This window comes from Crinia signifera, chromosome 12, assembly GCF_055691185.1.
Source record: "Crinia signifera chromosome 12, ASM5569118v1, whole genome shotgun sequence".
Classification (NCBI taxonomy): domain Eukaryota; kingdom Metazoa; phylum Chordata; class Amphibia; order Anura; family Myobatrachidae; genus Crinia; species Crinia signifera.
Genome location: NC_139228.1, coordinates 19,368,354 through 19,390,890, shown reverse-complemented (window position 1 = coordinate 19,390,890; position 22,537 = coordinate 19,368,354). Strand labels below are relative to the sequence as shown.

Below are 22,537 nucleotides of genomic sequence, written 5' to 3'. Positions count from 1 at the left end.
TCTACGTCGCCGTATACTTTTCTGCCATACGCAATATGGCGTCAATACTACTGCTCGCGTAATAGACCATATAAGAGCGCCGTCTGTGATTGGCTAGCTGGGATCTGAGCGGCTGTTTTGCTTTACAGGGAAGAAGAACGATAGTGGTTTCTTCTTGTTTCCTCCGGTAATACCGTCTGTGCCAGCCGGTGTGTGCTGCTGCTTGTAATGGCGGCCAATCCCTGGGAGCCCGTGCAGCCCTCTGCTGCCGCTCGCCTGCTGGAGAGTTGTCTGGGAGCCGGCGTCCTGACACAGGTACTGCTGCTGCAGCAGTTCTATCTATCTATCTATCTATCTATCTATCTATCTATCTATCTATAATATGGGTGCCCGTCCTCTACCCCAACCCAAGTTTACAATATACAACACGGCAGTGGGTGACAGGGGAGGCAGAGAGTGACAGGGAAAAGCAGTGGGTGACATGGGCAGCAGTGGGCCCCTTAGTCCTCCGGGGCCCTGGTGCACTGCACCTGCTGCACCAATGGTAGTTCTTCCTCTGTGTCTATCTATTCTATCTTCTTTGCGTGTAAAAATGAAATTAGGAACTCTTCTATGTCTCTACTTTTGTTCCCCATAATTTATTATTATTGACACTTATACCCCTTTCACATTACACAAATAACCTGGGTCCAACCCAGGTCAATGTGCGTTGTGAAAGAGCCTTTTGAAATTCCCTGGGTCCAGCAACCCAGCAGTCTGACCCAGGTTAAAAGAAGGGCTCATCCCAGGTCGAGCGACCCTGGTCACTATAGCACTGGCTCCTCTCCGCCTCCCCAGTGATGTGCGGCTGCACCCCCCCCTTCTGACATCAGAGTTTAGGCTTATTGCCGGGTCACTGTGGGGGCTAAACATCGTAAATGCCGGGGACGGACCTGTGTCCAAATCCCAGATGCGACCCGGCATTTGCGCTGTGAAAGGGGAATCATATAGTGCAAAGTGGCAGAATATTCTGTTGCACTTCTCATTCGGGAACAAACAATAATATAACAAGACTGGGTAACAACAGACAGACATTGGGGTAAGAGAGACTTTATGTTTAATTGATCAACTCACCCTGAAAACGTTACCACCCACCAACACCCTACACAAAACAGAACCTGAATTTAGTCAGAATATCAATGTGATCTCTATATGTGGATGGAGTTTTGCCTCGTTCAGGGGTGAACATGGCGTTCCAGATACTCCTAAACCTGAATCTATTGGCAAAGTCGCGGTCTTAGGGCATAGATTGGTGGGAATCCAGCTGGTACCATGAACCTATACTTTGCCAATAACCTCCTCTGCAATAAACTCTCCCTTTATGTGACTAGGATACCCTGGATAATGCATGGGAAGAGACCGGGTGCTTCCGTCATGTAGAAGAGCTGGAGAGGATATCTGCAGTACAGGCTGACATCAACCAGGTGAATCATTTCTTTATGGTACCAGTGCTGTCCTTCGCTTGCTATTGGCTGCTTCAAGTCATTAATAAAGTAGGATACAGAGGGTGTATCTGCAGGCTTCTTAGCACAGAAGTCAGATGGATCTCAATATACAGCTTTATAGGCTGGGTGGCAATGGGGGTGTTCGCCCCTAGTATTTTTTTTTTGTGGGCATGCAACTGGCATATATAACCCAGGTCGGTGCAAAGATCCAGTTACTTCAGATGGTTCTCCCTATCAGAGTATAAGGGCGGTACAGCCGAATTATAGAGGCTGAAATTCCTTTCTATTGACCAAGTTCCCACAGATATGCCACTTTGTGTGTGATTCTGTGCCAGCCCTACTGCTACAACAAGTGCGACATCAGCCTGGAAAATAGATTGAGATCACAGCTACTTCCTACAAATCCATCACAGCTGCTTCTGGAAAAAATATAACATTTACAACAATAATCAGTACTTGTTTCCTAGCACGGCGCCACCGATTTTTAATTGTATCCATCGGGTCGGAAAAATTGCGTAGATCGCATCGCATGGCCAACCAAATCTCATGCGATGAGATCGACGCGTTCGACCCGATTTTTACATTGGAATCAATGTAAAATGGTCTCTGAGACCCGATTATACATTGATTTCAATGTAAAAAACCCCAATTTTTATACCAAACCCCCAATAATGTTTGAAATCTCCCCCCCCCCCCCCCCCATTGTTAACGCCACCCTGCTATTGACGCCAACCCGTAGCGTGGCGAGCGCAGCAGTACGCGTCCTCCGACCTTTTCATACCCCTACTATCCACGTCAGCATGGAGTTGAGAATAGAAAGTGCGGCGAACGCAGCGAGCCACCGAGCCCGAAGCGTGGTGAGTGCACGCGGATACCTTCACAGGTATCCGCGTCCCCTCGCTGCGCTCGCCACACTTTCTATTCTCAACTCCACGCCGACGTGGATAGTAGGGGTATGAAAAGGTCGGAGGATGCGTACCGCCGCCCCTCGCGGGTTCGCTGCGCTCGCCACTCTTCGGGTTGGCGTCAATAGTGGGGTGGCGTTAAAAATGGGGGGGGGCATTAAACATACTTTTTAAACGTATTCAATGTGAAATAGGCCATATTGGCCCATTTCACATTGTCACCTATGTAAAATCGGCTTGATCGCATCGCGGCCCATTATAATGGGCCGCGACCGACGCGATGAACCCGATTTACAGTTTATAAATAATTTAACATTGTTCCCTATGGGAAAATCGCGTTGGTCGCATCGCGGCCCCTTATTAGGATGCGATCAACGCAATTTTCATTTTTACCAGCAAATAAGCTTGTAAATGAAAGAAAATCGGGTTCATCGCATGCCTTAAGTACCTTAACTTAAGGCATGCGATCAACCCCGACGGGCGCCGTGCTAGGAAACAAGTACCCAATAATCTTATCATTTGGATCAGTGTAGATCCTTTTATCAAATGTTTCTTGATAATATAAGTTCTTGCAATAAAAGTTGAGATCACAGGTCACTCAACATGTGTTCTGTCTGTTTTACCGGCCCTAGCTAGTCCACAATCTGAAGGTTTACACCAGAATGTTGACAGGTTCTGAATGGGTATGGATCATTGGGTCGTCCTAAAGATTGTCGACGGGGGTCAAGGTCGACACAAGCATTAGGTTGACATGGTCTATGTCGACATGGGGTTTTACACAGTTTTTTTACCCGAATGTCGACAGTTGTCCCCTCTCATGGCTCGCGTTCGCCATGCTTCAGTCACTATTTTATTCTCCCACCACGCCGTAGTGAATGGTAGGGCATGAAATACCGCCTGTCGGCTCAAAAAACAGCGGAAAACCCCAATGTCGACCTTTTGACTGTTGATAGTGTTCATTGTAGCACTCGCCAACTTTGAAAACCCATGCAGTTCCTGTTCCCTGCCTGGGGTGTGACTAGGATACCCTGGATAATGCATGGGAAGAGACCGGGTGCTTCCGTCATGTAGAAGAGCTGGAGAGGATATCTGCAGTACAGGCTGACATCAACCAGGTGAATCATTTCTTTATGGTACCAGTGCTGTCCTTCGCTTGCTATTGGCTGCTTCAAGTCATTAATAAAGTAGGATACAGAGGGTGTATCTGCAGGCTTCTTAGCACAGAAGGTAAGAAAGGGGTTGAAGATCCGCACAAACTTGTAATCTGTGTAATGATTTTTGTACCAACTTAATGAACTACTATACTTGACAAATTCTGGTAGTTGCTTGGTTGGCGGTGCGCCCAGCGTTTAGAATCAATGGTGAACACTGGGGTTTTTTTCGTCAGAGGAAGAGTCCGACAAAAGAAAGAAAAAACGCTTTTTGGGCGCACTCGTTTGTTTAAAGATGTAATATGATAATATTAAAACATAGCTTTTATTTTAGACTTTATTTAAAATAAATGGCACAAAAATAATTTGATATTTAAATATTAAAATGTAGTGTGATCCTTGGACTGGTTTAATTCCAGGGAAATTGGTAATTTAGTCACACACTTAATCTGTCATTCAAGCACTGATGTTATCAGAGGTATGATTACCAATGATTATAGGCAGTGAAATGATTCAATTCCCCTAGGTATGAAAAATCTTGTGCTTGATAGCATCTGGTAATACACCTAGTATTGGTAGTATGGGGAAAAAGAAAAAAGATGTCACAGCCTCTATATGTGTTAATAATTTCTTTAATAGACACTCTCTCTGGCAGTCATGTTACAGGTGTTTGTTTAATACGGCGGCTTATACCCCTATTTTTAATATTGCCACACCTGGGCTTCCCCAGGGGTCTCCCACCTGGGTACTGTCCTGGCCCTCCACTGCTTGGCTTCCAAGTTCGGGGAGGGTTTGGGCAGACCAGTGGGGTATGGTGGCAGTATATTAGGGTTTGGTATCTGATCACAAATAACCTGTTGGGCTGCAAAGGGAGGTGGCTCAGCAGGCGCAGCACCTGAGTCACACGGTCTCCGAAAAAACAATAATTAAATATTTATTTTTAATTTTTAATTTTTGTGATAGTGCTAATATTAATGCAAAAAAAGGGGGGTTGGTTACTGAGTGCTATAACTGCTGGGGAGTAAAAAAACCCGAAAGGAGCAGTTCTGTGTGTTACACAAAACTGTAGGAGACAGTCAGCATCAGAGATGGTAGCACAATTAATAATTAGCAATTTAAGTTGTCACCAAATAATTAAGCAGCTGCGGAGAGATAGTGGCGTCAGACAGACATTATACAATTCCTGTATTTCATTGGATACATTAGATCTCCATGGGATACGAAGTAACAAAGTAACTGTGTCTGATCACTCATCTATAATAGTTGCAAGTTGCTTTTTTTGTAACGATATACACGCTGTGATGACAAACAATCTGTGCACAATATCAGAATTGCTGAACGCAGTCTGATGATGGTTATAGATAGTACAAACCCAGTTTGCTCAAAGAGAGCTCATGAATAATTGGTAAAGCACATCTCCAAGGGGAGATAATCACAAATTGGACAGGTATAGCTGTCCGTACAGGGAGCGCTGACCGACTGCTTACAGCAGTAGCGGTGCGCTTGTCTAACCTGATGCCGCTGCCTGAGTTAGCGGTTTTGACGGAGATAGGGATCGTAGGTTGTCGCGCTGGCTGGCGGCGAAGCTGTGAGCAGAGACCGGCCGGATACTCTGCGCCGGAGCTGGGCGCGTGGAAGTCTAGATACCTGACCTCGCTGTCAGAGCCGGAGCTCCCTGAGGAGTGTGTCGGCGGCGGCGTGTGGACGCTGAAAGTTGCTGCCAGTATCAGGTGGACGGTCAGAGAGGTGAGAGGCTGGACATCGGGGCTGTGGACACGTGTTTCGCCTATAGGGCTTCTTCTTGCAGTGCCATTTTAGATGAGGGCAAATGCCCTTGCTTTATTCTCTCTCTTTTTGATGGACAGCCTTTTTGACCAATCAGGTCTTGAATGGGGCTGTATTGGTTTGATTCAACGAATATTTATTCCTCTCCTGGATACACTGATTAAACGTTTTTGTTATGAGATGCATATATATTATAGGTTGCATGGTATGATTTGGCTAGTATATGCAAACCGCATATATATTAAGATGATATCGACTGGTATCTTTGTATCGGGCATTCTTTAGATCACTCAGCATTTTTATTATTTTGAGAAATTTGGCTTGTAAGGAGTAGTTGGTTTGTAAGGAATCCTCGCCTGTGTACATAGATGCATGAGACGCAAACATATCAAGTTGCGCATTATAACTGGCTGGTATATGCAGAACGCATATATTTTGAGATTATGTCGGCTGGTGTGTACGTATTGCACATTCATTCAACATTTTTTATTATTTGTAGAGATTGGCTGGTATGGAGTAATTGACCTCGGGGTATGGTGAAGGTTGGGGAGTGAGTAATATTATGGTGATATTGATAATCAGTGGTAAATAATTATGTATACTATTAATAGGTTTTGGTGAGACCGCATGATTTCTCATGGGTCTGGATTTGCATATCCGGGGAATGTCTTTTTTTTGGAATTATTTGTGCTAGCAGGTTGGTGCCAAAAGTGACTAAACAAAACAAAACAATATAAATCGTGAGTGGTAACGTGCTGATGGGGAGAATCTACACCCCTAGGTGAAATTGCATGATGAGATCGGTTGGATTAATAAAATCTATAATTGTGAGGATGATGATAGGTTGAGTGATGCTGGAGCAGATTCCAGTATTAAAAGTGAGATCACACGATATATGGTGCCCGATCATTGGGTGTGTGAGAAGGGATAACCAGGAGTGAATGTGTGGAAACCATTGGTGAGGTCAGTTATCAGAAATTAGTTGATAAGTGGGAATTGTCCACTGTTAGGTTGTAAATCAGGAAATATACATAATGGTGATTTTATTTTAGAAATGATCCATATTTGATATCCTCATTCAGGCCGTCAGGGGCCAAAGATCCCAAACTGAAAATCCATTTACTTTCCTTTTTGAAGGAGTATTTGATTCAAGTCTCCTCCCCTTAATCCTAAATGGATCTGTTCCAAGCCTCGTATCTGGAAACCAGCTGGCTTTCCTTCATGTTTTTTTAAGAAATGCCTGGCGACCGTTGTCAGTTTTTTCATTTTAATGATGTCTGATGGAGCATTGCGGATGTTGCCAAGATGTTCTAAGGCTCGCTGCTTGAGCATCCTTGTAGTCAGTCCCACGTACTTCATATTGCACTCACATGTTATACAATATATGATATTTTTGCTCTTACAATTGAAGAAGTCTTTGATTGTGATGGTATTGTCATATTTATCATTTATTGTAAGTGTTTTGTCGACATGGGGGCAAATTTTACAGCCTCCACAGGGATGGGTACCTTTGAGGAGTGGAGCTTTGGTCGTTGTATTAGTGAAATGGCTGTGCACTAATTGATCTTTTAGATTTGGGGCACGCCTCCAGCTCATGTCTACTTGTGGTTTCACCTTTGCGGCCAGGTCGCTGTCACTGAGAATTATGGGCCAGTGGTTTTGTATGATGTTCTTAATTTCTTTCCATTCTGAGCAGTAGTTGCCCACGAACCTGATGGTATTGTCCATGGGTTTTGCTGAGGTTCCCTTGTCTTGGAATAGCATTCTGGATCGATCTGTCTGGGTGACGTTTTTTTCTGCTTTCTTAATTGACCTATTGGAATATCCTCTGTCCCTTAATCTCTTGGTGAGATCTTTACAGTTGGATTTGAAGGTTTCATCATTTGAGCAGTTCCTGCGTAACCTTAAGAACTCTCCTTTTGGAATGTTATTAACAGTAGGCGGGAAATGCGCGCTTGACTGATGGAGGAGGCTGTTGGTAGCCGTTGTCTTGCGGAAAAGTTCTGTTTCTATCATGTTCTGAGCGCCTCTGTAAATTTTTAGGTCCAAAAACGAAATGCTGGAACGGTCCTGGGTATACGTCAGTTTGAGGTTTAAGGTATTAGTGTTCAAATGGTTAACAAATTCTTTGAGTTGTTGTTCGGTACCTCTCCATATCAAAAAAATGTCGTCTATGTAACGCATCCATGTTGTGATGCAGTTATCATAGATCTGATTTGATTCGCTGAATACCACCTCTCGCTCCCACCATCCAAGGAAGAGGTTGGCGTATGTGGGGGCACAGGCCGCCCCCATTGCCGTCCCCCTCCCTTGGATGTAGTATCTGTTATTGAATGTAAAGTAATTCTTGTGTAGGACAAAATTTAGAAGGTCCAATAGAAACAGCTGAAAATCACCAATGTTGTCCATTTCAAGGAAATATTTTACTGCCTTGATACCTAGGTCATGACTGATGCAGGTGTAAAGTGCTTCAACGTCCATGCTGACCAGTATTTCTTCCTCATCCAGGTAGACATCATGTAGTTTTTTCAAAACGTCTGCAGTGTCCTGTGTGTAGGAGGGCAAAGATATGACATGTTGTCTAAGATGTGTGTCTAGAAAGACACATGCTTTCTCTATTAATGCTCCATTCCCTGATACAATTGGGCGTCCGGGAGGTTCATGTAGGTTTTTATGAACCTTTGGTAGCAAATAAAAAGTTGCTACTCGTGGGTTAGGGGTTTGTAGGAATTGATGTTCATTTTTGGTGATGACATCGTCCTTTAATGCACCATCAATAAGCCGATTATATGCAATCTGGAAATTTGATGTGGGATTGAACATGGTCTTGGTGTAGCAGGTGACATCATCCAACTGTCTGTTGGCTTCCTGTAGATATAGAGAGTGGGGCCATATAACTATATTGCCCCCCTTGTCCGAGGGCTTGATTTGGACATCCTTCCATTCTCTTAGTTCTTTAATTGCCTTCCTTTCCTTTTTATTGGTGTTACCAATATGTATCCAATGTTTCCTTTTTTTGTACAGTTTATCAAAGTCCTGGGCAACCATCTTGGTAAACACTTGTACCTCAGGGCATATGTTTGGTGGGGGGAAGAAGGTTGATCTTTTCTTGCATACCGGTCTTTTCTCAGGTTCATGGGTGGTGGTGTCACCAAGTTCCTCCAAAGCTTGTAGGGCTTCCAATTCTTGATTGGTCCATGTGGTGTTGTGGAGGATACTGTCATCTTTTTTAGCATGAAATTTGGTAAGTAGTAATTTCCTACTAAATAATTGCAGATTAGTTTCCCATTGGAATCTGTCGAAAGAGGATGTGGGGCAGAAAGTTAAACCTTTTTGGAGAACTTGTTCTTGTATTGCTGTTAGGGTATGTTCAGATAAGTTAATTATCTGAAGTTGTGATATGTCTGTTCTTGTGTCTCCGTGCCCCTCAGGGGATATCGGTTCGGTATGTGCGGCCCCCATCGTGATGCGTTTCTTCTTCCTCTTCTTTTTACTGCGTCTGGTCTTTCGTTTTGTTTGGGGCCTCGGCCTCTGCTGTACTCTAAAAAAGGTTCCGGTATGGATTGAGTTGCTCCGATTGATTGTGAGTGGTAGAAATGGTTGGTCGGTCTTCTGGGTATGGGATCCTCTCTTTGGTGACTGTCCTCACTTAACTCATCCGTGCTGGAGTAATCTGTCTCAGATGTGGATGGCTGGTGTCGGTTCAGGTCCCTGCGTTGATTTCGCTTCGTCCAGCGGAAGACTCGTCCTGTGTGGAAGTCAGTTTGGTCACGATGGAATTTATTTCTCTTCCTTTCAATTATTACTTTTTCATACTCCTCTAGATCTTTTTTGTTTTTTTTCAAAGTGGAGTTGGAAGGAAGTATTCGTCTCCCATGGTTCCAATTTCTTACCTAATGCTTCAACTTCTTTAGAGATGGACTCTAGCACAAGGTGATTATGTTGGATTAAGATTCCCATCAATTCCTGGGAACACTTCAAAAGGCTATTTTCCCACTCTTTTTTGAGGTTTTCGGTGCATAACTCAAACGCTGGAAAGGTCCTTGGTCTAAGACCTCGTGGGGTAATTTTTAGTTTGCAATAATTTTCTAAGCTGGTTAGGTCCCAATTTGTTCTAATTTGTTTTTGTAATGTAAATTTTAGTCTGGTGATGTCATCATTCCAGTTGGAATCTGGCACGTTCTCATTGACGGTAGTAGGAAAGATATTATCCAGGTTGTCAGTCCTTCTTTTGGATGCTAGTTCATTTCTCAAACTAAACGTTGACATTGATTGATTTTGGGTTGACAAGGCCTGAATGAAGAAGTTGAGAGAGAGAGAGCACAAAAGCAAAAATTCTATGTATAAGCAAAGTCTGTATATGGTGCCAATACCAAAATGTCGTGCTGGATCTTGGAGCTGAGAAAGGCCTCAGGAAATTCTAGTAGGTAAGAAAGGGGTTGAAGATCCGCACAGACTTGTAATCTGTGTAATGATTTTTGTACCAACTTAATGAACTACTATACTTGACAAATTCTGGTAGTTGCTTGGTTGGCGGTGCGCCCAGCGTTTAGAATCAATGGTGAACACTGGGGTTTTTTTCGTCAGAGGAAGAGTCCGACAAAAGAAAGAAAAAACGCTTTTTGGGCGCACTCGTTTGTTTAAAGATGTAATATGATAATATTAAAACATAGCTTTTATTTTAGACTTTATTTAAAATAAATGGCACAAAAATAATTTGATATTTAAATATTAAAATGTAGTGTGATCCTTGGACTGGTTTAATTCCAGGGAAATTGGTAATTTAGTCACACACTTAATCTGTCATTCAAGCACTGATGTTATCAGAGGTATGATTACCAATGATTATAGGCAGTGAAATGATTCAATTCCCCTAGGTATGAAAAATCTTGTGCTTGATAGCATCTGGTAATACACCTAGTATTGGTAGTATGGGGAAAAAGAAAAAAGATGTCACAGCCTCTATATGTGTTAATAATTTCTTTAATAGACACTCTCTCTGGCAGTCATGTTACAGGTGTTTGTTTAATGCGGCGGCTTATACCCCTATTTTTATCAAAAAGAGAGAGAATAAAGCAAGGGCATTTGCCCTCATCTAAAATGGCACTGCAAGAAGAAGCCCTATAGGCGAAACACGTGTCCACAGCCCCGATGTCCAGCCTCTCACCTCTCTGACCGTCCACCTGATACTGGCAGCAACTTTCAGCGTCCACACGCCGCCGCCGACACACTCCTCAGGGAGCTCCGGCTCTAACAGCGAGGTCAGGTATCTAGACTTCCACGCGCCCAGCTCCGGCGCAGAGTATCCGGCCGGTCTCTGCTCACAGCTTCGCCGCCAGCCAGCGCGACAACCTACGATCCCTATCTCCGTCAAAACCGCTAACTCAGGCAGCGGCATCAGGTTAGACAAGCGCACCGCTACTGCTGTAAGCAGTCGGTCAGCGCTCCCTGTACGGACAGCTATACCTGTCCAATTTGTGATTATCTCCCCTTGGAGATGTGCTTTACCAATTATTCATGAGCTCTCTTTGAGCAAACTGGGTTTGTACTATCTATAACCATCATCAGACTGCGTTCAGCAATTCTGATATTGTGCACAGATTGTTTGTCATCACAGCGTGTATATCGTTACAAAAAAAGCAACTTGCAACTATTATAGATGAGTGATCAGACACAGTTACTTTGTTACTTCGTATCCCATGGAGATCTAATGTATCCAATGAAATACAGGAATTGTATAATGTCTGTCTGACGCCACTATCTCTCCGCAGCTGCTTAATTATTTGGTGACAACTTAAATTGCTAATTATTAATTGTGCTACCATCTCTGATGCTGACTGTCTCCTTCAGTTTTGTGTAACACACAGAACTGCTCCTTTCGGGTTTTTTTACTCCCCAGCAGTTATAGCACTCAGTAACCAACCCCCCTTTTTTTGCATTAATATTAGCACTATCACAAAAATTAAAAATTAAAAATAAATATTTAATTATTGTTTTTTCGGAGACCGTGTGACTCAGGTGCTGCGCCTGCTGAGCCACCTCCCTTTGCAGCCCAACAGGTTATTTGTGATCAGATACCAAACCCTAATATACTGCCACCATACCCCACTGGTCTGCCCAAACCCTCCCCGAACTTGGAAGCCAAGCAGTGGAGGGCCAGGACAGTACCCAGGTGGGAGACCCCTGGGGAAGCCCAGGTGTGGCAATATTAAAAATAGGGGTATAAGCCGCCGTATTAAACAAACACCTGTAACATGACTGCCAGAGAGAGTGTCTATTAAAGAAATTATTAACACATATAGAGGCTGTGACATCTTTTTTCTTTATCTTTTTTCTTTTTCCCCATACTACCAATACTAGGTGTATTACCAGATGCTATCAAGCACAAGATTTTTCATACCTAGGGGAATTGAATCATTTCACTGCCTATAATCATTGGTAATCATACCTCTGATAACATCAGTGCTTGAATGACAGATTAAGTGTGTGACTAAATTACCAATTTCCCTGGAATTAAACCAGTCCAAGGATCACACTACATTTTAATATTTAAATATCAAATTATTTTTGTGCCATTTATTTTAAATAAAGTCTAAAATAAAAGCTATGTTTTAATATTATCATATTACATCTTTAAACAAACGAGTGCGCCCAAAAAGCGTTTTTTCTTTCTTTTGTCGGACTCTTCCTCTGACGAAAAAAACCCCAGTGTTCTTAGCACAGAAGTCAGATGGATCTCAATATACAGCTTTATAGGCTGGGTGGCAATGGGGGTGTTCGCCCCTAGTATTTTTTTTTTGTGGGCATGCAACTGGCATATATAATTTATACAAAAATGGATTCTCAGTGAAAACAGCGCTACAACCGCAGCTGGATTGCTAACCAGGAGCACCAACTCCTTAGCATTTGAACATATACAAAAAGAAAAGAGGGTAGCTCTCCAGCGCTGGTTGAATACAATACAACTAGGATCCGCAGTGTCTCTGGATCCGTACCCCAAAGGGACCACACTGACCTTGGTGTTGGTCCCTATATGCAGGCAAAGGTATCTTTACGGATTCAATTTCAAGGTGATCATATATACTCCTATCTAGATACGGGGGGATTACAACTGACCTTGTTGCAATTCCCTATATGCACATCACGGTTTCTTTAAAAGCTGCAATTTTTCTGTGACACATATACTCTGTTTCAGATAGTACTGACCTGGTGGCAATGCCCTATGTTCATATAGGGGTTTCTTTTAGTGCGTCCAAGTCAGCAAAATGAGTCTCCAGACCAAGGCAGCATGAATCCAAAATGTCCAAAATTTATTACAGATAAAATTCCAAAATGAATAAAAAGTATTTTTAAAAAATGAAGAGAGGGACCGAGAGCTCCAGATATACCACCTAGAAAATCTAACTCATCCGGACTGAGATAGAGAGTGGTGGGACCGATGGCAGGGGTCTGATCCTGAAGCTGTCTGTACCTCCCTCCTCACACACCAACGCGTTTCAAAGTTCAATCCCTGAGGAAGGATTGAACTTTGAAACGCGTTGGTGTGTGAGGAGGGAGGTACAGACAGCTTCAGGATCAGACCCCTGCCATCGGTCCCACCACTCTCTATCTCAGTCCGGATGAGTTAGATTTTCTAGGTGGTATATCTGGAGCTCTCGGTCCCTCTCTTCATTTTTTAAAAATACTTTTTATTCATTTTGGAATTTTATCTGTAATAAATTTTGGACATTTTGGATTCATGCTGCCTTGGTCTGGAGACTCATTTTGCTGACTTGGACGCACTAAAAGAAACCCCTATATGAACATAGGGCATTGCCACCAGGTCAGTACTATCTGAAACAGAGTATATGTGTCACAGAAAAATTGCAGCTTTTAAAGAAACCGTGATGTGCATATAGGGAATTGCAACAAGGTCAGTTGTAATCCCCCCGTATCTAGATAGGAGTATATATGATCACCTTGAAATTGAATCCGTAAAGATACCTTTGCCTGCATATAGGGACCAACACCAAGGTCAGTGTGGTCCCTTTGGGGTACGGATCCAGAGACACTGCGGATCCTAGTTGTATTGTATTCAACCAGCGCTGGAGAGCTACCCTCTTTTCTTTTTGTATATGTTCAACTGGCATATATAACCCAGGTCGGTGCAAAGATCCAGTTACTTCAGATGGTTCTCCCTATCAGAGTATAAGGGCGGTACAGCCGAATTATAGAGGCTGAAATTCCTTTCTATTGACCAAGTTCCCACAGATATGCCACTTTGTGTGTGATTCTGTGCCAGCCCTACTGCTACAACAAGTGCGACATCAGCCTGGAAAATAGATTGTGATCACAGCTACTTCCTACAAATCCATCACAGCTGCTTCTGGAAAAAATTATAACATTTACAACAATAATCAGTACTTGTTTCCTAGCACGGCGCCACCGATTTTTAATTGTATCCATCGGGTCGGAAAAATTGCGTAGATCGCATCGCATGGCCAACCAAATCTCATGCGATGAGATCGACGCGTTCGACCCGATTTTTACATTGGAATCAATGTAAAATGGTCTCTGAGACCCGATTTTACATTGATTTCAATGTAAAAAGCCCAAAAAACCCCAATTTTTATACCAAACCCCTAATAATGTTTGAAATCCCCCCCCCCCCCCCCCATTGTTAACGCCACCCTGCTATTGACGCCAACCCGAAGCGTGGTGAGCGCAGCAGTACGCGTCCTCCGACCTTTTCATACCCCTACTATCCACGTCAGCGTGGAGTTGAGAATAGAAAGTGTGGCGAACGCACCGAGCCCGAAGCGTGGTGAGTGCACGCGGATACCTTCACAGGTATCCGCGTCCCCTCGCTGCGCTCGCCACGCTTCGGGCTCGGTGGCTCGCCACACTTTCTATTCTCAACTCCACGCCGACGTGGATAGTAGGGGTATGAAAAGGTCGGAGGACGCGTACTGCCGCCGCTCGCCACTCTCCGGGTTGGCGTCAATAGTGGGGTAGCGTAAAAAATGGGGGGGGGGGGGGGCATTAAACATACTTTTTAAACATATTCAATGTGAAATAGGCCATATTGGCCCATTTCACATTGTCACCTATGTAAAATCGGGTTGATCGCATCGTGGCCCATTTATAATGGGCCGCGACCGACGCAATGAACCCCGATTTACAGTTTATAAATAATTTAACATTGTTCCCTATGGGAAAATCGCGTTGGTCGCATCGCGGCCCCTTATTAGGGGCCGCGATGGATGCGATCAACGCAATTTTCATTTTTACCGGCAAATAAGCTTGTAAATGAAAGAAAATCGGGTCCATCGCATGCCTTAAGTACCTTAACTTAAGGCATGCGATCAACCCCGACGGGCGCCGTGCTAGGAGACAAGTACCCAATAATCTTATTTGGATCAGTGTAGATCCTTTTATCAAATGTCTCTTCATAAATATAAGTTCTTGCAATAAAAGTTGAGATCACAGGTCACTCAACATGTGTTCTGTCTGTTTTACCGGCCCTAGCTAGTCCACAATCTGAAGGTTTACACCAGAATGTTGACAGGCTCTGAATGGGTATGGATCATTGGGTCGTCCTAAAGATTGTCGACTGGGGTCAAGGTCGACACAAGCATTAGGTCGACATGGTCTATGTCGACATGGGGTTTTACTCAGTTTTTTTACCCGAATGTCGACAGTTGTCCCCTCTCATGGCTCGCGTTCGCCATGCTTCAGGCACTATTTTATTCTCCCACCACGCCGTAGTGATCGGTAGGGCATGAAATACCGCCTGTCGGCTCAAAAAACAGTGGAAAACCCCAATGTCGACCTTTTGACTGTCGATATTGTTCATTCTAGCACCCGCCAACTTTGTTCCCTGCCTGGGGTGTCGCTGTCTGCTGTGGTGTTTCTAGCACAGGTCTGGTTTGCTTATCAGTGCTGATATGCAGACCACACTGTGCTAGAAGCACTACAGCAGACAGTGACACCCCAGGCAGGGAAGAGGAACTGCATGGGTTTTCAAAGCTGGCGAGTGCTACAATGAACACTAGTCGACCTAATGACCTGTCGACCTTGCAGTATGTTGACCCAGTGGTGTCAACCTAATGACTGTCGACCATATCCCTGGTGAATTTTCTACATGGTGAAATGTCTACATCTAGCCATGTCGACTTAAATGCATGTCTATATGTTGAATGTCTGCTTTCAGACTGTCGACATTCAGAGCATGTTGTCATTTTACCATCTTATCAATTGCTTACCACCGATTGACCTGGCCTTAAGCTCCATTTATAGATCAAACCATGAAAGTCAGGTTCATTGAAGTTCTTGGGTGAAATGCAATAACCTGAGAAGTGCGAGCTATGTAGGACTTTCTGCGAGTCTGCCCATGTTTGTAAAGCGGCAATCACTTACATGCACTTACAGCACAGCCTGCAACTCTCTGGCGATTACATTTCACTCCTTATGTTACTGTGAACATAGGATTGATGAGCCCATATTCTCAGAGTACAGTCCCATCACCCCGCTCTTCCCTCCTAGTGGATGCATGTACTCCGTATAGATCAGTGGTTCTCAACCTCAGCACCCCCACACAGTGCAAGTTTTCTAGGTCACCAGCCGCTGCCCTCTGTATCACCGACTGTCACATTATAAAAATGCACAGGTGACGTGGAAAACATGAACTGTGTGGGGAGGTTGAGAACCACTGGTATAGATGGACACTTAAAGCATGATCTAATTTTCTCACTTCCGCTTTACAGAAGAGGCTGGATCTAGAAATGCTGAGGCTGGAGAAGGAGACGGCAGATATTGCTCATCCGGTATTCCTCAGTAAGTCAGTATGCTGACCACGGCACGTATTTCTCCTATTGTGTGTGTCATTTTAGCATTGTTAGATAAAGACGACAAAGTCCAGCACCTTTCTATTCTAGTGTTTATAGAATTATAGCTGGGCTGTGAAAGGTATCTTGTCTCCACGCACAGTACTAAATCTGTACTATTGGCCCGATTCAGAGGCAGCTGCAAAAATGTGGAAATCGCTCTTCGGCGACTTCTGAATGCCATGCGTAGCAGAGAGAGCATTTAAAGCCCTGAAACTGTGATCACAGCCGATCGCAGTTTCAGAACTAGCGTGTCCGGACCGCTTGGGTGGGTGGAGGGATACGGCAGTTGCCTAACGTTAAATGCAGTTTCTGTGGCCCAAAATATAGCCTGTGTGAGTCCTTAATTAGGTAGCAAATCGCTCACCTTTTAATGATGTGCCGCACAAAATTTTGCGGGACCCAACGTGCGGAGCAGCCTTGCCCAGTTCTTGACGGTAGCGCCGGCAATTGTATTTTAGTGAACAAGCCCTATAATTGGGGTTTCCCCAAGGTTTACACTCTTTGCTGTTTAGTTGGCTTCTCATAAAGGAATCTCACCCTTCCCTCATTATATCACTCGCTTTATTAATCGTAGAAGAGTTATGGAAACTGGTCTCGCTCTCAGAAGTGCTTAATATAACTACTGACTTATATTTATCTTATTTATTTACAGTTTCTTATATAGTGCAGCATATTCCATTGCAGGATTTAGTTCTCCTCTGTATAACGTAGTTTACATCGCTTTGATATGCCTAGGTAAAAAATATGAGGCCCTGCAAGCATTAAACAGCCACCTGGCGGCAGTGCTGAGCGAGAGGCGGAGTCTAAGGCAGAGACTGGCCAAACCATTGTGCCAGGAGAACTTGCCCATTGAAGCTTCATATCACAGGTAACCGATCACATGACCTTTACACATATACTATATGTTGGGTGCTCCAGCCAATCAGCTCCTGTAATTTTTCACACTTGTGACAGGAAGGAGCTGATTGGCTGGACCATCATTTATCATTCGTAACCAGTTTTAAATAGCTAAAACTTGTTGATAAATCGGCCTCTTATTCCTTTTAACTTTCAACTGAATGGAAGTTCCAGTAGATGAATTCTGGGAAGGGTTATGTAGGATCTGCCTGTGTAATGGCACCTAAAGGAATTGTGTCTGGTGATCAGTGCCTGCCACGTAGAAAACATTCCACTCATGTATCGATTTCTACCACTGAGACTCCTGGGGGCCATTAAACCAGACTGTTTTTGTGCAGGTTTGTTGCAGAACTGTTACCACTTGCCGTTCACTTCATTGAGAAGCTAGATGTGTATATCCAGAGTATCCACACCATTCCCCAGATACCAGAATGTGCTAAAAGCTTGGTAAGAACAATTCACTGTTGTCCGCTGGTAGGAACTGTCTTACCTCTGCCATAGCGCAGTGATGCCGCCTTCATAGGTGGACGCTAACGTGTCCCTTGTCTGTTACAGGATAATGCTTTGGCCAGGATGGAATGCCTTCAGGCCGATCTAGAGGAGCTGACGGAACAGATCTTGAGTTATAGAGAAAGAGAAAACCGAGTACTTCAGAGCAGCTTCCAGGTCAATGCTGACACGCGCTCCAGCAGTATGAAGGCATCGTCTACTTATTTGTCAATGGAGAACCATTAATAGTCTGATTGGAGTCTGCATCGTGTAAGATGTAACCTAATGGACACAACATCTATCATTGTGTAAAGTATTCTCTATGGCCTATCTGTGATACGGCAGTAGCAGGCACATTGATAATCCTCCACTGTGTACAAGTCCCTGGTCCCTTTATATACAATGTATACAGTCTACTGGGACGTCTTCTGAAGCCAAACTGATGCTTTATGTTTTCCTAGGATACGCAGCTGTTGGTGTGAACTCTGTAAAATCAGTTTAGTTTGTAACTAACCAACGTAGTAATCAGACATAGGACAGTAAGGTCACGTTCTTGTCACAGGTGAACATTCTATGACAAATACTTTTATGCCAACAGCTGCACATGCTGAATGGATGATGTACAGAAGAACATAGAACATCTTATTTTCCTTGTGTCCCTTGCAGGTGCTCTGAAGGAAGACCTGGCAGAACTCTTGGTGTTAAGTACATTTTATAGTAATGTCAGGTTGGTCTGAATATGACAGTGGTGTGCCTGTTTGTGCAGCTGTCTTCCAACATTTATCAGGTCCCCTTCAGTGGGCCTTATTTTGGTTCATTCTTTCTGACAAAATCCTTCTTAGATGGACAAAACCATGTGCACTGCAGGGGGGCAGATGTAACATGTGCAGAGAGAATTAGATTTGGGTGAGTAATTTTGTTTCTGTGCAGGGAAAATACTGACTGCTTTATTTTTACACTGCAATATAGATCTCACTTTGAAGTAAAACCCCACCCAAATCTAATTCTCTCTGCACATGTTACATCTGCCCCACCTGCAGTGCACATGGTTTTGCCCATCTAAGAAGGATTTTGTCAGAAAGAATGAACCAAAATAAGGCCCCGTGTCGTCAAATGGAACGGTCTGTGCACTCTGGTCACCCCGCTGTACTTAGGTTGGAATGTGAGGTTCTCCTTCCATGTGATGACAATAAGCATTATAGTTATTGTGCGCTCACTAATCTTCTAAAACACAGGTTCTCAAAGTCGGTTCTCGGGACCCCACACAGCGCATGTTTTGCAGGTCTCCTCACATATTCAAGTGAAATAGTTGGCCCCACCTGTGGATCTTTTAAAATGTGATGGTGAGTAATGAGTGCACCTGCTGGGAAATGTGTCAGTTAGTAAAGTGCACTTGTCGTGTGACCTGGAAAATGTGAACTGTGTGGGGTCTTGAGGCCCGAGTTTGAGAAACACTGTTCCAAATGAACAGAATTCAGTGATTTTTTTTTTTTTTTTTTTTGTGCCAGAAACCTGTATAATGGCCCACTATTTCCACTGACGCCTGCACCAATGTTGTTAAACTTACATAATATCTTGCCTTAAAAAGGTTGTTCAAAATCTGTACAGCCCCTGCCCCCATGTACAGTAACTAGCAAAAATGATAAGAGAGATTTGGTTCTCCTGCTCTATGACCTCAGACAATACATCCTTCTAGCGTGGGCTGTGTACTATAGAAACGAGTGTTAAAAGTGCGCAACCACATTTAAAGATCCACTATCATCTACATTTAACGATCACAATATTACCCCACACTCTGCACAGAAACCAGTGATACTACAGCTATATTGAGATGTTCTTTGTTATTGACATTTTGTTTATAAATATTTGACATTAAATAGTTTTTACTTTTTTTTATTTAAAATGAAAAATAAATCGAATGAAATACATTTTCTTATCTATTTTTACCAAAAATAAAATCTGAAAATCTCACCGTAGTTGGTTTAAATTGACTTTTACCCATAATAAGACCATAGTATATAACACAGTATTTTATCAGTCCAGTTGATGTCTTTAATTTGCTGTCCAGACAATGGCTCTCATAGTTCTCTGGCTCCCACACCTGGAGAACTTGGTTTTATACTGTGTCCTACAAGCTGCTGTCTGTCACCATGCTTAGTTATTAGGAACCATCCTATAACACCACAGGTTCCCTTACCCCCTTCTTACCTTTATCTTCCTGGGGCTAATAGGAGCCATTGATATGACAGGTCTGTGGTGTCCTCTTATCTTCACACTGGATTTTTTTTATTTATTTTTTTCGCAACCAATTCTATAATATATTCGAGAGAATTAAACTGTATTTAACCTTTACCTGTAATATCAACACTGGAGTCAATGACACCCAGTGCACCAAATACGTGTGAGCCATTTATACCCCTTTCACACCAGAAAATGCAGGGACTTACCTGGGAATATGATCCCTGGACCATGCAGGGACATGCCTGGGTTGGCCTCTTTCACACCAGCCTAGTCCCTGCATTTTCTGGTGTGAGGAGGCAGGGTGAGTGGGAATTGGCTCCGAGTGAAACTATACCCTTTTAGTCACCCGGTGGCTTCCCTCAGTGGTGGGAGACTGCTGGACTCGGTGCTCTCCACGCAGTGCCACACTCACCACCAGCAGCTACAGGCCAGACCTCCCTGACCGAAACCCGCCCCCCACAGACCTGACCTCCCAAACTGGCACCAACACCACCCCCACATGTACAGGATCCCCCGGGTCCGGCACCCTGGCTGTCCATCTCTCAACTCCACAGAACGACTGCGGTGAGTGGAAGCTGGGTTGGCCCGATTCACACCAGCCAGTAACCCGGGCTGGTCGCGGGAGCAACTCTGATTTTATAATACAAAGCAGACAAGTCTGGATTGTAAATTGAACTGGTAGGAAAACCAAATGTAATTTATTAGGACAAGACCAGTGAGCTCCTCGGTAACGTCCCAGAAAGCTCCAGGTTCTTGTGCCTGCAGTCAGGAAGGTTCTGCAGCCTTTGTTCTAGGTCTTGCTTCCCAGAGTCCAGAGCTTCCGCCACCTTCAGTACTTTGGGGATCAGCACTTCCTTCCTGCATAACTTTGGCATCTGGAACATAATAGGATATGTGGGTTACATGATTGTTGGGAGAGGCCCTTACCTGTAGCATAATTGTTGACATACACAGCTATGGTGTTCAATATGCGGCCCTCCATCTGCTGTGGAACTACACATCCCAGCATGTACTGCCACCATATAACATGCCTTAATAGCAAAACTGGAAGGGCATGTATGAATAAATCATTTTCTCATTTAAATGGCACATTCAGTGTTAAACCCGGTAGATCATAAAAGTCATAAATATTTGGTTGCTAATAGTTACTGCAATTTCACCATTGAGCTTTGTGCCTAATTCAGAGATGACCGCAAAGCCGATTGATTATCCATGCATTGCGCTTGCATTGTGCACTCGTCAAGGTGCCGCTGCGTACCCGCACACAATGAAGATGCCACTGTGCATTGGATGACAGGAAGTGACCAGTTAGGGGGTGTTAACACAGTGTTAGCGGAGAGTGGTTGTTAAACTGCCGGCTTGTCATTGCCGTTGTTTAGGCATGTATCTGATGTCAGCTGCGAGCTCTAGTATACAAAAACATGGTGCCTGAATGACTACTGCTGTATGTGGTACCATAGACCTCCTCAAGCAGTCCATGTTTCCCGTTCCTGCGTATAGGCTGGATTCAGTACTGAATCCCGGCGGTCGGGATCCCGGCGTTCGGAATCCCGACAGCCGAAATGCCGACAAGGGGGGGACGTCTGCATATCCAATTGCGAATAAGTTGCGGTAACTGAGATGAGCATCTTTTACACTGCATTGTCGTCCATTTCCTATGTTAGTTAATAAAGTTTCCTTAGTATGCACCTGATGCTTTATCATGAAGATCATCTCCTGGTTCCCAATGTGCGCCAAGTTTAAAGCAGTCAACGTCCGTTTCACCTCCCTAAATTGTGAGAAAACAACAGTTTTCACAGCGTATCTGCCATGCATTAATATAAACAACATTGTTCAGAGCCAATGAGCAGAGAGCTGGCAGGTACATGGTCTCTTGCTAATGCTTCTCAATACTTGAAAGCTCCCCAGAATATTCTTCCCTTCATGCAGACATGTAAAAGGGAAGCTATACACCTCTGACACTCTTTAACAGTACACTTTTGTGTAGGGTTACCACCTGGCATGAATTCCTACAGACTGTCTGGAAATGACCAGACCTGTCCCGGAGCATTAGGTTTTCTCATCACAGATGGGAGATGTCTGAAATTCAGTGACCTGAAAGAGCTCCACCCCTGCCCATATCAGCCGCCTACAACATGTCTCCGCCCACGCTGTGACAGGCGGCTGCCCAAACTCTACAGTATTCCTCCTGCCCCGCCTCCTCTGACTAAGGCAAATGTACTAATCTATGGAGGGAGATAAAGTATGACCATTCAGCTCCTAATTCACTTGTTTCAGGCTGTCTCTCTCTCGCCTTTATCACTCTCCAAGTCAGGTTGGAATGACTGTGTGATAATGAGTCAGAGAAAGCAACTGGTAGGATCCATCATCCAGGGCAAATAACACCGGAGATGTGAAAAAGAATTTGCCTCGAGTCCCAGACAACATTAATGCTGGTTACACACTTGAAGATATATCTGCAGATCAATTGATCTGCAGATAATACAGTATCTACAGATGGATCGGGCAGCGTGTTCTCCATTCACACTGCCCAATTCGTCAGGACTGACATCACAAGTGGGCCACCTACTGAGCTGTCAATCACTGGCCGCTCCCGGCACGGCAGTCAACAGATCGCCCGTACACACAGCGCTGATACACGCGATGCGCTGATACATCTCTAGATATCAGGCATTGGCTTTATTGCAGAGCTGACGCGATATATCTCAACAACGCCATTCACAGATATATCGCTTGTA

General features: G+C 44.0%; 2 protein-coding genes and 2 pseudogenes across 2 annotated transcripts in view; 2 read left to right on the top strand and 2 right to left on the bottom strand.

The window, feature by feature from the left end:
* Nucleotides 1-53: 53 nt before the first annotated feature.
* Nucleotides 54-18,357, top strand: HAUS2 (HAUS augmin like complex subunit 2). Its single transcript, XM_083167557.1, has 6 exons — nt 54-294; nt 1,350-1,442; nt 16,050-16,119; nt 16,908-17,040; nt 17,408-17,516; nt 17,625-18,357. Exons 1-6 carry the CDS (start codon nt 208-210, stop codon nt 17,802-17,804), a joined length of 672 nt encoding a protein of 223 aa, XP_083023683.1. The 5' UTR covers nt 54-207; the 3' UTR covers nt 17,805-18,357.
* On the bottom strand, nt 4,224-4,342 carry LOC146050866 (5S ribosomal RNA; annotated as a pseudogene).
* LOC146050864 (5S ribosomal RNA) lies at nt 11,395-11,513 on the top strand (annotated as a pseudogene).
* A 1,091-nt stretch (nt 18,358-19,448) lies between the features above and the next one.
* The window catches only part of HEATR4 (HEAT repeat containing 4), a 53,105-nt gene continuing 50,016 nt past the window's right edge, over nt 19,449-22,537 (bottom strand). The window contains 3 exon segments of the mRNA XM_083167549.1: nt 19,449-20,548; nt 20,551-20,674; nt 21,489-21,567. Of these exon segments, the coding sequence (XP_083023675.1) occupies nt 20,436-20,548; nt 20,551-20,674; nt 21,489-21,567 (316 nt within the window). The 3' untranslated portion in view covers nt 19,449-20,435.